The sequence below is a fragment of the Sapajus apella genome, unplaced genomic scaffold (assembly GCF_009761245.1).
Source record: "Sapajus apella isolate SASKATOON/1434 unplaced genomic scaffold, GSC_monkey_1.0 scaffold2, whole genome shotgun sequence".
Taxonomy (NCBI): Eukaryota; Metazoa; Chordata; class Mammalia; order Primates; family Cebidae; genus Sapajus; species Sapajus apella.
In genome coordinates, this window is record NW_022436942.1 from 34,338,208 (window position 1) to 34,352,728 (window position 14,521).

Here is a 14,521-nt window from a genome sequence, read left to right on the forward strand (position 1 = left end):
AAATCTAGCAACTGATAGCATGTGCATACTACACCTAAGAATTAAACAGTAAATTAATAGGAAAAAATGAGGCAATTAATTAAAGACAACCCTGCTTTTGCATCAAGTCTAATAATTTGTAAATGTTATTACAGCTTAATAATACATTAAAATATTTTTGATCTTATTAGTTTGCTTAAATTCTGTATTCTAGCACTGCACTCTTAAGTGTCAAATTACAGTCAACATTATGTTCCTGGGAATTAAGCATAAACATATAGCATATAAATGACACAAATATGAAAGTTGCTCAACTTCGATGCATCCACTAATTATTTTAGATGACTGTGACAGGTTCACTCATGCCTACTTATAAAGTTCTTTAAATCTTATAAAGATTTTAAAAATTAAAGCTAACTACTATTTTAGATTCTGTTTGTAAAGAAGACAAGGGCCAGTTAAGGTTCTATTCTGTCCATTTCCTACTTAGTCTATTTGGTTGCATCAAGGGCATTCTAGTAACTTTTGTAATATTCCTCTCATTGCTCCCAGAAGAAGCCTAAAAGAGACAAGCAGAACAACTTAAATGATAATTTGAACTGTGATAACTGTATTGTTATGTTTTCCTAAATACCAGTATTACTACTTTTATCTAAAAATGAATACATCAACATCAGTAAGGAAGCTTGTTACTGCAACAATTATTAAGCCATCATTTCTGGTACAATTATTATACAATATTCACTGTTAGCAAATAGTATTTTATCCTAAGTCAAAAAATTAAAAGTATCAAAATGAACAACTCCATATCTGAATTTCTGTTCTATAATTTGCAAACATAGACACAAATTTTACATAAATTCTGAATCATGTCTGGCCCTCTCATGGAGCCTAAAGAGACAAAACCCTCAAAAAAAATAAATTCATGTTGGTTCAAATAGTTTTTTCTTAAACGTAATTTATAATCATGTAATCTTAGATTTAGAGTCAATATTATTTGAATGTATGGACAGTATTATTTTAAATCACTATTTTATAAAAGATGTCTCTGCATTTTATTATTTACTAAACAATTTTAAAATTCTGGATAAAATATTGGTATAAAATAAGAGAATTTATGAAACCAAAAATTAAATATTTTTTCTATCTAGGTCTCTGATCACAGAGACAAATCAAAGGAAAACACCTTTCACTAAGACTAAATTATAAAAAAAACCTGTCAAGAAAGACTATCTTGGACTTTGTTCTAATTTTTAAAGATGCCTACAGCACAGTCAGATATTGTTGATGAATGGCAAAATGTAAGGTTTACTGACCTTACAACAACATTTAACCTCATTTGCAGATCTCCAATAGCTCTAAACACTTTTCAATTCACCAGTTATTCCTGGAAAAACTCACCATGACCTGGTTAATTACATTTGAAAAGATGATGTTCTATTGCCAATAGGTTGAACCAGTGTTGCATTAAAAATAAATAAAATAAGAGTAGAAAAACATGTTACAAAAGACATATACACAAAAGGGTCAAAGGAACAATAAGCATCATTTCTTAATTATATAAATATCCCCTGGCTCAGCTTGGGAGGTAGGCTTCTGCAGATCTTCTCATAAGTGTTATGAACTGAAGAAAAAAAAAGTGGGGGGTAGTTAAGTGCATAAGCAGGCCAGTTTTAAGGCTTTAAAGGAAGTGAGACAATAAGATGTAAAACTAGTGGAGAAGGCAGGAATGGAAGGCTGCAACTGGAGGGGAATCCTGAAAATAAGGCAAATCCCTAAAATAAGGACAAATTTCTAATATTGTTGAACAATAAGACATGGAAGGGGTCAGAGCTGATCCTTCCTAACAGGCTTGCTGCTTCTACCAACAGCGAAAATTTGGGCATTTGGTGTTAAATGTAGCAGTATAAACTAAGCAATCAAAACTGAATAGAATGAACACTTAATCAAAAATCACAAGATCTAAATACTAGCCCTGCCATTGCCACTAACTTGTCATGGCTGAAACATGTCTATTGTCTTCTGTGTGAATTGAGACAGTTGTGCCAGATGATTGCCAATTTTCTTCCCATGTTAATCAGCATAAACACCAGAAGTCTATCATATATTTCTTCACCAGTTTCACTAATATAGTATATATTTTGGACACATATAATAACGTGCACACATATGCACTTCTCAATCAAAACTTTAAGCCATACTCCCACAAGTCTATTCCATCTCTTACCTACACACAAATTTTACAAACATATTCCCTGAGTATGTATCTGTGTTATAACAGTGAATATATATTCTTTTTATGTAGATATGTATACCCTGAAATAGAACAATGATTTTCTCAAAAGAGAAATCTGGAGCACTATGCACTACAAATGCACATTCATTTTAAAAATCTCTTCATTATGGAGCACATTAAAATATATCTTAATGAACATTATGAACAAAATATAATTTTAACTTTTGCTAGGCAGCACACTATTTTCTATGTTTATTCTGATACAATGGGTTATTGAAGAGATTAAAATTGAATAATTTGACCCTATTTTATAAACACTTAAATGTGTTAGGCATAGTGTAAGTCCTCAAGAGAATAAGACTTTCCTTCTATATAAAATATGAAAAGGGGAAAAACATGGTGTTGTTGACAAGATACTTTTTAAGTGAAAATAAAACTGAGATTATCTAATCAGTTACCCTTGTAGGTGGATGGATATACACCCGCACTGAATCTTAGACCTAGGAAATGACAGAGCCGATCATCTTCACGGGTTTCATGACAGAGCCACAGCAAAATGATTTCCTGAGATCAATATGTGGTTGAGAGAAAGCTGTTTTCAATGGAAACAGGAAGCTGGGAGCTAACCTGTTTCTATGGTAACCACAGCAGTAGCTACCCAACAGCTGTAGGGGGAAAAAAAGGGCAGAAAGTTACAAATGAAAATTTAAAAAACAAAAAACAAAAAACAGATTCTGGTTTACCTTATTACTGTGATGGTCCTTGGAGTGCAATCAGAATGGGCACAAACATGTTGTTCCTTCCTCCCTCCCCCAGAATCTTTAGCAATAATTATTCTACAAACCTCAAAATTTTAGAGCTGAAAAGAAGTTCAGATACTATCTAGTCCAATGTGTCATCCAATGTTTGGATTTTACTTTTCAGAATAAAGCAAAGGGAATCAAGATTCGGGAGGATGAAGTAAATTCTCCAAAGTCACACAACTAGTGTTGAAATCAGGGTTGAAGTGTAGGTCTGATAGGTTCCAATTTAGGCATTTTTCAATTCTTTTTCCATGTAATATCCAGTCCTGCTCTGTTCTCTTCCCAACACGCACATTCCATTCACTTTCTGTGAAAATATTGACCACCCAGTATTAAGATTATTGCCATCCTTCAATCTACATGGAAAGCAAAAAAGCAGTGCTTTTCTGTCTTAAAAGAAGTATCCTGACTGCTCTTCTTTAAAAAAAAAAAGCCCTTCATATTTCAACCAGAATTAAATTAAGTTTATGGAATATATTGATGGCTATTTTTTGGACTATTTTGCCACTATATATTTTCTTCTATAGATCTGTGTTTATCTTTAATGCCTTTTACTGTTTTATTTAGACATATTTATAAAGGTTCCCACAATAAAAATAATATATGACTCAGAAGTTCAAAGAATACAAGATTTTAAAGTCACATTTACTTTATTCGTAGTAGTAAAAATTGATGGTAATGATAAACATTTTCTACAAAAAGGTTGATCTATACCTTCCTTTTCAGTTGCTTTGAAAATGAGCCTCTTGACAAACATAAAAGCTTTCCTTGTCTTTAATTTTGTCAACTCAGGTCTACAAATAAGCTCTTAGCAAAATATTGCAGAAAAAGTTTACACCTAATCAATCCAACTACATTAACTTTTTTGCACACTTAATGTCCAGACATAAATCAGATCACCTCATATCACTAGTATGTATATTTAATTGGCAACTAAATTTACTTGATTCTTTCAGTAATCTGTTAAATCAGGAACTCTCTGATTCTATCCAATGCTCAGAATATAAACATAAAATTAAATGTATTTATAAGCCTTTTAACTAGTGACCCTGAAAATGTCAAAAGATGCTTAAATCCTTAGATGGCAAGTGCAAACACACTAGACTATTATAGCAGACTCTTTTGAGGAATATGAAGTTTGGGTTGGCCCATGTTGGCCAAGTTGTGGTTGGCTATGACTTGTAATTAAATGGAAATAATGAAGAAACTTGGCCACACCCCCAAATAGTTCAAATTGTTGTTGGGTATAAGTACGGTCTTCATTATATTGTAGGGAGAGAGCCTGTAAGTCATTGTGAAAACAGAAAAATAAAGAATAAAAGGCCTAATATTTTGTAATAAAATAATATTAATAATATCTTAACATCATCATTTCTAAAAGGAACATTTTACTTCATGTGTCAGGCAATATTCCTATGTGAAGTTTTTTTGGGGGGAAAATTCATTTTTAACATCTCTAGAATTTTGTTTGCTATAATCTTGTTTTTGTAATTTAATATATAATGCCTTTAGGAAACGTTTTATTATAAATAGAGAGGTGAGCTCATTGAGGGCAAAGAACTATATCTTCTTCATGCATTCCCAGTACTTTTTATAGTTTCCAGTCTACAGTGACAGCATAATCAATATTCATTAAATAAATGAGCTTTCTAAAATATTAATAATTGACAGCAATATTTTATGAATAAGCTATATTTAACCATTAATTCTTTTAATTAGAACCACACTTGCAAAACAAGAATTAATATGTTTTCTTCCTTTAATCTTAATATATGATTTAAATTCTTTCTATACCTTATTATAATTTTAAAAAATAAACTGGTACGTTTAATACCAGCAAATATTTATTTAGATTATTTCTTTCTTGTTTTGTGGCGTGGCGTGGGGAAGAGAAAAGAGTGGCCCATACAACGTAAATTAAATATTTGCAAATTTGATTCTAATGCTAGAAATTAAAATTTCAACTTTAATAGCTTCTAAGGAGTATGTTTTAGTAATGCTGTGGGAATAATCTATAATGCTAATAAAGTGAATATTTTTAAGATTTAAAAAATGACAGATTCACTATCACAATCCACGTATGATTGGGAAGGATTATATATGACATACAATGCATATTGTATCTCAATAACGGTAAATGAGATAAAGGTCCGGGGAATGTATGTGAAAAATCTAGACACACACCAAAAAGCCAACATCTTAAGGAGAGTCCCATGACAGTTATTATTTTGTTTTTTCTTTTTTAAAATGCGCTTTAAAAGTAAAAAACAAAAGATCTACCTGGTAATCAAAGATATGCATAAATCACCAAGAGCTAACACTCTAAAACAGAGCTGAATTCAATCATCTCTCTTAACCTATAAAAATATAAGTGAAAGAACAGAAAGAGAAACTTATAATTGCTCTCAGCTGTTTAATATTGCAAACAGATTCTTCAAAATTGTCTATTTTAGTATTTTGCCCTTATGTGATTTTTAAAAACTTCTAAAAATCTAGAAACTCTATCAAGGAGTTTCTGCCTTGTGACTTTCCTCTTATTTATGATACATTCTTCAAAAAAAAGCACATACAAGCTTCATTTTTTCCCTAACACTTACATATTAAATTGAAAATATACAGTGCATTACATTTCTACATATGCATCCCTGTTTTTCACTATTTGCAAACATCACTCACTAGCATCAACAAAATAACCTCTCTTTTTTTTTCCTGATCTTATTTTCTCCACAACAGGTTTCCATGACAATTTATATTTGAATTTTTATAAATTTCTATTTTTGAACACTATTGTCAACTATAAGAATTTAAATGTATAAAATATAAACTTATTTACCAAACAAAAGAGAACAATTTAGACCCCTCAAATATGTATTCACTTCAAAAATTAAAAATCATAGGGGAGAGGGACATGCCAACCAAAATGAAAGGCAAAAATACAGTATTGCAAAATTCAATTAATTATTCTATGCCTATCGCTGTTGTTTTTGTCTGTCATTGAGATCATAAAAGTTACAAACAAAACACATCTATTATATAACTGATCCAATCTTTTCAATATTAAGGAAAAAAATTGTGAAACAGGTATATTGATTTCAAAATAATTCAGAGAGTTAAAATTTTTCATGTCAAATATTTGAATAAAAGAGGAACTAATGTTAAAAAGTAAGAATGTTTATAAAAGTTTAAATACTTCTATTAAGAATGAGACTCATGATAATAAGACAACTGAAGCAAACCGCTTGGTAATTGTTTCATGTTTTCTAGAATTGTGTCCATACAAAATATAATTTCAACTTGTGGCCTCCACATATAATTCTATATTTCAAACTAGTCAGATAACATTAAATCAGGTTATCATCTTAACTAAAAGTGCTCAGGTAAAAATATTAAATCACTTTTAAATAGAATGGTGACTTCTGACTACTTTTTTTTAGCCATCCCCTAGTAATTTCAAAAGGAATTTCCCTGAAGACAAGGCCCACAAAAGAAAGCCAAACATTAAACACTGACTGGTCAATAAAAATGAAAAGTTCAAACAGGATTCTTTTTAAGAAGTTAATTCTAGTCCCATATTTTTATTCTACTCTTGGGTGGTAAAGGGTAAGAATTCTAGGAGCCAAAGTCCTGGAATACATATATTTCAAAAGTCATAGATGACCTGTCAAAGTTAGGATTCCAGTGAATGTCTTATGCCGCATTAAATCTCAAGAGCAATTAGATCTGCAGAGATTTCACAATCCAGTCCAGTTATAATCAGTAGTTTTGGTAGAAAGGGCCTGAGGAGAGTGTCATGAGACCTCCGGGATAATTTTGGCTTTGCTATTAACTTGATGTGTGACCTTGGCCATCACTTAGCATCTGCAGTCTTCATTTTCCTCATCTACAATATAAAGGGTCTTGACCAAACATGGCCTCAAATAAATTTTTCAGGTCTATGATTCTTAGATGATTCTGCTTCTATTTGCTCTTTGACCTTGTTTTATTCTCTATTTTGGTGTATTCTTTTCTCACCTAAAACAGATGCAGATCAAAGCCTCAAGATTATTATAATGAAATCTCAAAGTAAAATTTTTTAAAACACAATTTTCAAGTCAATGGTTTGTCCTGATCAATAATCTGTAGAATCAAATTTCATGGCAATGATAAAAGTTGAACACCTTCTTAAAGTTTTTGCTAGGCAATATGGCTTACAATACAATGTATTATGTTATTATAAGGAAAAATAATAACATGTTCTGTCCTTTTGTAGCACATGATCTGGAAAAAGGAATCACATGATGAGCCTGAAAACAAATTCAGATTTTTTTTTTAGCCATCAAGTGGAAAGGGCTCCATGACACTCAGCTGGAATCCAGAAAACACAGATGCACAGATGTAATGGTCATGAGCCTGTGTTTTAATTTAAATAAATATGCATTTGTGTTTTGTTTGGTTGGTTTGGGGTTTTTTCCTGAATGCCAACTCTGTTGTTGAATTTATGGCATGACCTGAAAAAAAAAAAGATTTCCAAGTTGAAGCTATTAATTCTGTGTTCAAATATGTGTATGAGGGCATGCTAGAATTTATGTATGTGTTTAAATACCAAACCCAAAAGAGTAGCAATGCTTTAAATTGTCTCTTTCATATTTTATTTCACACTGAGAACAAAACACATCCACAGACTTCCAAAGTGTTATCGGAAGCACATCTTCGGACAAGTTAATAGATAGCTGCATAACATCTCAGATGCAGGCACTTCTGACATACAGATGAAGAAAACAATGAGGATAGAGCCAAAGTAAAGTTGGGAGAACTCCCATTCTGCACAGGGGGAGTCTTTTCTGGGTGTCAGAAGCAAACCAGACACATGCAGTTGCAAAGATTTAACTGAATACAGTATTTAGTTCTCACATATAATTAAAAACCATTCACATACTGTATAATTTTTGGTTATTTATATGTCTTTTATTTCCTTTCAACAAGAGAAACCATTTTTGGTTACTTTTATAATCTCTTCATGAGATTTTAAAGAATTGGAAGTGTCAAGGATTAATGTTAAGCTGTCATTAAACTAAAACCCAAAAAGGAACATTAAGGCCGGAGTCACAATATTAAAAGTAAAATAAAGTTTGCTCAAATCTAAATTACTCAGATTTAGAGAACTAGGATCCTTACAGTGGTTAATGCATGTTTAACCTGTAAGGATCAGAGATACAGCCCAAAGGGAAAGGCACTAGGCTCAAAATTCCATGTGTATGTGGGATCTCTGGTCAACTCATGGAAACAGACCATCCTAGTATTCTCCTCCCTTGGAAAGTGACAGGCCCAAACCACATTCTGGAGATTCTCTTCACAATGTAAACCTCCTGGCAAAGGTTTCCTCCCTCCATCTCCCCAGCCACATAGCTATATTCCATTTCCCCTTCCTCTGTCCTCAGATTCAACCCTTAATTGGAGCCACTGCTCTGGGTGAGTCAGATGTGAAGGAGCCTCACTGAAAATGTCAAATAGCGATGGATGACCAGGAGGCCAGAAGAGAGATCTGAGCTAAAGGAAAAGTTAGAACAAAGGAGTGAGGGAGAAACTCGAGATGAATTGTCATACCCGTTTCAGGACAAGGTCCAGAAGACGTGCACAGAGAAGTCGACATTTGCCCTCTAGGTCCCATCTGCTAAAGTAAATCTGTTTGAGTTGGGAGAAGAGGAGGAGGAGAAAGATGGGAGTGGGTGAGGATAGTGGCCAGGGTCCCTGGGTTTACCTTGCAAGAGATGAGCCTCTGACTGCATCGCTAGGAAGCCCTGGTCCCTTCTACCCGCCCCCACAGCCCCGAGGCCCTGGGGTGGGAAGGAACAGAAAGTTGGGGAGGGAGTTGGAGGAAGCTGAAACAGCACGGAAAGGGTCGATTCTGGCCTTACCCTGGCGGCTCTGGACGAGTAGGGGTCTTCGAAGAGGGCCCACATGCGGGGCTGCAGCCTCCTCCAGCGGCCAGATTTGCCATCGGGGCCCCCGAGCCCCGCCGCGTCCTCAATGCCCAGCCTCTTGGCCGCCAGGTCCTCATCGTCGCCGGGGTCGCCGCCGATGAGGTCGGGGGTCTCGAAGATGTCCAGCGCCTCCTCGGCGTCGCGGTGCTGCCGGTAGGTCATCCAGCAGCAGGGCTCCACGTCGGTCTCGTCGATGCCCCAGAAGGCCAGCTCCTCCTCGAAGAGCGGCCCGCACACGTCTGCGGGGCAGTGCAGCTTGCCCGTGCGGTAGTAGTTGAGCACATAGGCGAAGACGCCCGGGTGCCGGTCGAAGAAGAACTCGCGGCCGCCCCCGGGGTGGTCGCTGGCCCGGCAGCCGCGGGAACTGCAGTTGCCGGCGCCGCCCTCGAAGCAGCCGCCGGGCCCGGGGGACAGCGGGGGCGCTCTCGGCGGCGGCGACAGCGGAGGGGGCGACGGCTGCAGCTTGTCGCCCGCCGTGGTCGGGCAGTCGCCCGGGGGCTCGGAGGAGGCGAGAAGGGCCAGGCGTGTTCCAGGCAGGGTCTTGAGGGTGCTGCGGTAGGTTTCGTGCCGGGTGCCCCCGACATTGAGGATCACCCTCTCGTTGTTCTCGATCTTGCCCATCTCTGTGACTCAGACATGACTGGGGGAAGGCGAACACAGCGCCGAGTTAAAGATCTGGGCCGTCAACAACACGCCATGACCCCCACCACCAACCCAGAGCGAGTCCCGGGATGCAGGGTTGGCAGACAGGAGTGGGGCAAAGGACCCTCCCTGGAGGGAATCAGCGTCCAGCGCTGTCCCCGCCTCTTGCATCACACCTTTCCCAGGTTTCCAGAGAACTACAGAGCTAGCAGTCCAAGTCTTTCTTGACCTTTCATGACACCGTTTCCCCTGCCTCACGCCTTCCTTTTTTAGGCTCTGATCTCTTCTCCTTCATCTTTTCACCTTCCACTTTTCCTCCTTTCTGTTCCCTCTCAAGTCCAAGCTGCTCCCAGCCCCTAACGCCTTCTTTGCCTCCCCAAACCCCCTCTATCTTCTTCTAAGCCTACTTTCTCCCTCTCCTTTGCCCTATTCTGTCCTCTTCCCCTGGTTGGCCTCTCACTCCCACTCTTCAAGACCTTCCTCTTTCTCCCTTTCCCCTAGCCTGGATGCAATTCCCTTAGGCAGGGAGGTTTTTTCTTTCTTTCTTTTTTTTTTTTTTAGGCAATTTGGCAGTGTTGGGTGAGAGCACACCCTCCCCCACCCAGTGAAGAGCCCCGATTCCACACCCACTCTAGGTCAACCCCGGACCCCTCCCTACTCCCTAACGCTCAGGCAGTGCCCTCTGCGCAACCTGTTCTAGATTCACCTCTACACTTGCTCACAGACCATGCAAAAAGACAACGCAGAAGTCAGATTAAAAAAAAAAAAATCTCTGCTGTTGCTTTTCACCTAGAAGACCTCTGACTTATTTCCTCATCCAATTTCCTTTTCACATTATTATTGTTGTTGTTGTTGATATTCTCATTTCTTGGGAAAGAAAACAACTAATTAGGATCCATCTTTAAGAACAGAAGTGATCAATGCATGCCACCCATCCCCCATCCCAAGAAAAACAAATCCTTTAGGGGGTGGAGGGTGTGGGGGTTGCTTTCTAGGAGGGGCGAGGCTCCGGGAAAAGCTGCCTGGAGGCACACCCCCTGGGTCCCTGAGCTGACAGTGTCCCTGTTTCCAGCCTTCCAGGCACCTCTCCCCAGGGCTTCATCTCTACATTCCTATTGCGGAAAGGAGGCTGGGGGATGCCTGCCTGCAGAGTCAACATGCCCTTTCCAGGAAATCGCCCCTTTCACCACCGCCACCCCCATTTCCAGATACCTTAACGAGACCCAGAGAAAAGTGGTTCTGCTTTGGTTTCCGAGTGGATGAGGTTCTCTGGGCAGCGGGACTGAGTCTTGGCGCCCAGCTGAGCCGCCCTTCTCCAACGAGAAACTACTTGTTGGCGTTTTCCGGATTCAGGTGGTTGAGCAGCTTCTCTGGGCGCTGGGGTGGGGGAGACAGCCCCCGCCGGCCGCTGGCCGCGCTCCCCGCCTTCATTCTGTGATCTGCGGATTTGCCAGTTGCCAACCTCCGCGCCCAGAGTCACCATCGCGCAGGGTTGGGCAAACCATGGAGCTCGGGGCGGGTCCAGCCGGCACTGCCCGACTCCACCGGGAGCGGGCAGATCGGCTGCCAGTGAATGGAGCGGAGATTGGCCGGAGGTCAGGACAGCTCACCACTTGAAGGTGAAGTCGCCCTGCACGGATTCCATCTGCAGGTTTTGTTTCTCCCCAGAAATCAGCCACTGCTGGAGCTGTCCCTTCAGCACCACTCGCCGTCAACCTCCCGCCGCCGCCCGAGGCACAGAGCTCGGGAAGGGGTGGGTGGGTGGGTCTCGAGAAGCTCTGTTGTACCAACCAGGTTCACATATTTTTCTTCCGTGAAGCTCTGTCTCCACCCTCTCTGGAGCTTCTGCCTGCCTTATTTACACCCCACTCTCCACACCCTCTCTTTCCCCCCACCCCTCGCCATGCCCCACCCCTTCCAACAAGTGAGAGAATCTAAGACCAATTGCATTATTTTTTCCCACTGACAGCTGACCGGAGAGAGTGGTCTACTTACAGGTGACAGTGAATATTCTTTCTTACGTCTTATGCATAGCTTGCCTTGCTTTTTCAAATCAAACCTAGGTCTCCAGCCACCACACCATGGTTATCTAAAGCAAAACAAGTTTTAGAAGTTTATCCCAGGAAGATAATGTTTTACAAAGTAAAAGATCCAGTTTTTTCTTTTTTTTTTTTTGTCTGAACCTGAAGAGAAGAGCCACAGATACCCAAGTATCCAAGTAATTATCTAATAAGCCAATTCCACCCTGTCTCAAGTTGTCATTGCCCCTTGTATTAGTTTGCTAGAGCTGCCTAAGAAAGTATCACAAACTGGGGGGCTTAAACAGCAGAAATGTATCATGGTTCTTCCAGTTGCAAATACAAAATTAAGGTGTTGTTAGGGTTGGCTTCTGAGGATTGTGGAGAAAGAATCTGTTCCAGGCCTCCCTCCTTGGCTTGTAGATGGCCATCTTCTCCTTGTGTCTCTTCCAATTACTTTCTCTCCATGCATATCTGCTGCTGTGTCCAAAAGTTATCTTTTTATAAGAACATCTGTTAGATTACCCTAAATGACCCCATTTTAACTTGACTATCTCTATAAAGACTCTATCTCCATATAAAGTTACATTCTGAGGTACTGAAGGTTAAGACTCCAATATAACTTTTATTAGGAGAAGGGGCGCTATTCAACCTATAACAGGCCTCATCACCAATCAAATCATATGTGTGTGTGTTTGTGTGTGTGTGTGTGTGCATGCGTGTATCTGTGTACATATTCCAAGAAAGAAAGAAAAACAGAGAAAGAGAAAGAAAGAAAGAAAGAAAGAAAGAAAGAAAGAGAGAAAGAAAGAAAGAAAAAGAAAGAAAGAAAGAAAGAAAGAAAGAAAGAAAGAAAGAAAGAGAGAGAAAGAGAGACAAGGAAGGAAGGCAGAAACTATTCTACAGGCATAGCTTGTTAGGATTGAAGTCCACCCAGTAGGGAAAACACCAGGTCCTCTATGGAGGAAGATCTCTTGGATAAATAGGTATTGATATTGATACTATGGTTTAGAAAGAGCAAGACTTGTGAGTTATTTTAGCAATATAGATGGTGGTAAAACAGGTAGTAAAATGTGAAATCACCAAATAAAACGCCTGTCTGTTATGACACGTTATATAGGCAAACAAAGTAGAGAACTAAAAGTACTTTGGAAGGTCATTGATGTCTACAAAATAAATGCAAAAATATATGTATTAATATATACATTTATTTTTAAAAATACTGACAATTTGACAGTAAATGTATAAAAACAATGTAAATGACAACTATATGGACCCAGCATTTAAGTTACTAACACACACAAAATACATAAGGCTTGAATGTAAAGAAAATGATTTTAGTTTTGTACAATTATCAATCACTGAGGTATATCTAAAAGTAACAATGATAGTAAATTTCAATTGCCAAAAAAATTACAAAGAAAGAGTATATTCACCTTCTAATAGTCATTCTTCCATTGTCTAGATGGTGTCTTATATTGCCTAATGTAAATTCAGTAGGGAAAAGGGAGAGTATGGTTTGCTTTAGAATAAATTAACAGCTGTAATAGTTACAGAAGCATTTTTAATAATAGATATTTACTTAGATCATACTACATGTAAAACACTTCACGTAAATTACCCCCTTTTAATTTAAGTGGAGAAAATGTGTGAAATTGCAAGACTATAAAAATATAACTCTTATACTTACCTGGCAGGGAAGATACCATGATCAGGAAGGTGGTTTTCCCAGGGCGAGGCTTATCCATTGCACTCCAGATGTGCTGACCCCTGTGATTTCCCCAAATATGGGAAACTCAACTGCATAATTTGTGGTAGTGAGGTACTGCATTTGTGCTTTCCCCTGTTTTTTTTTTTTGTATTTTAAAATATACATATATAAAGATAACTCTTACAGATGACAGGAATCCACAATGAAAGCCCTCAGTTTCATAATATTAGTTGTATTATGAGACAACTACAGAGAAAACAAAAGGAAAGGAAAAGATAATGCAAAGTACCCATGGGGAGAAAAATGGAAAGACAACGATCTAATGAATCAATTTGGGTGTAAGGTTATATTATATAAGCTATCTAGAAATAATCACATTGACAGGAGGATCCTCTTTTAGAAGAACTCAGACTTTTCTTGTGATTCAAAAAAGGATTATATGTGAAATTAGAGAACATGTCAGATAAGCTTGAAAATAAGAATGTGGGAAGATAAAAGGATGAGATGGGCATGTCAATGGAGAATTGATACACAAAGCAATGAATAAAATACAGTCTCTTTTATTTTTTTCTGGTCAATAGAACAGGGGAAGATCCTAAGACAAATATCCAGGCTTCATTATATAAGACAGGAGAGAACAGAAAACCCCTCCAGCCAACGAACCTCACTGATCCTGCTGTAAAACTCAGATAAAAGTGAAAAGAAAGCAAAGCTTTGAAATATGGCAATGGAAAACTGAAGGGGAAAAACATTTGTGGTTTCCTTTGTGGTCTGTTTGGAGCAAGGATTTAGAAAACTGTATGGACGTTACCCCTTGCAGGGAAGCAACTAAAATGCTGCTTCCTTTATAATTCTTGAGTCAGCATCACAGAAAGGCTACAGAAACTAAGCACTACGTCACCATCAGAAATGTGGATTGATCTCATGAAGCCACACTGTGACTGTCGGAATGACATACTTGGAAAAGTTTAGCATTTGAACAACTTAATTCTTCTAAAGTCTAATGTGAGGATTTTAAAATTATTGTTCACTCTCAAAAAGTAATATATCCATAAACAAAATTCTTCTGCAGTAGATTAAAGAATGGTCACAATTTCTTATTGCTCCCTACAGGATTGCCCCTTTATGATGTAACTTTGCAACTTCTCCCATCAAGTCTGTTTCTCCAGCTC

At 38.2% G+C, this 14,521-nt stretch overlaps 1 protein-coding gene and 1 non-coding gene across 21 annotated transcripts in view; one reads left to right on the plus strand and one right to left on the minus strand.

Annotated features, from left to right (window-relative positions):
• Positions 1–11,467, minus strand: part of KCNC2 (potassium voltage-gated channel subfamily C member 2) — a 171,598-nt gene extending 160,131 nt beyond the window's left edge. For 12 of the 20 annotated variants that reach the window (XM_032296025.1, XM_032295929.1, XM_032296022.1 and 9 more), the window contains exons 1-2: positions 10,833–10,922; positions 8,913–9,618 (exon numbers count right to left, since the gene is read on the minus strand). In XM_032296025.1, the coding sequence (XP_032151916.1) occupies positions 8,913–9,599 (687 nt within the window). In that variant the 5' untranslated portion in view covers positions 9,600–9,618; positions 10,833–10,922. Of the gene's footprint in view, positions 1–8,912; positions 9,619–10,832 lie in introns of all 20 variants that reach the window. The other 8 variants (XM_032296028.1, XM_032296023.1, XM_032295938.1 and 5 more) reach the window with 1 other exon arrangement.
• Positions 11,468–13,320: 1,853 nt separating this feature from the next.
• LOC116528189 lies at positions 13,321–13,484 on the plus strand. Its single transcript, XR_004258913.1, has one exon. It is a non-coding gene; the product is annotated as a U1 spliceosomal RNA (small nuclear RNA).
• The last annotated feature ends 1,037 nt before the right edge of the window (positions 13,485–14,521 follow it).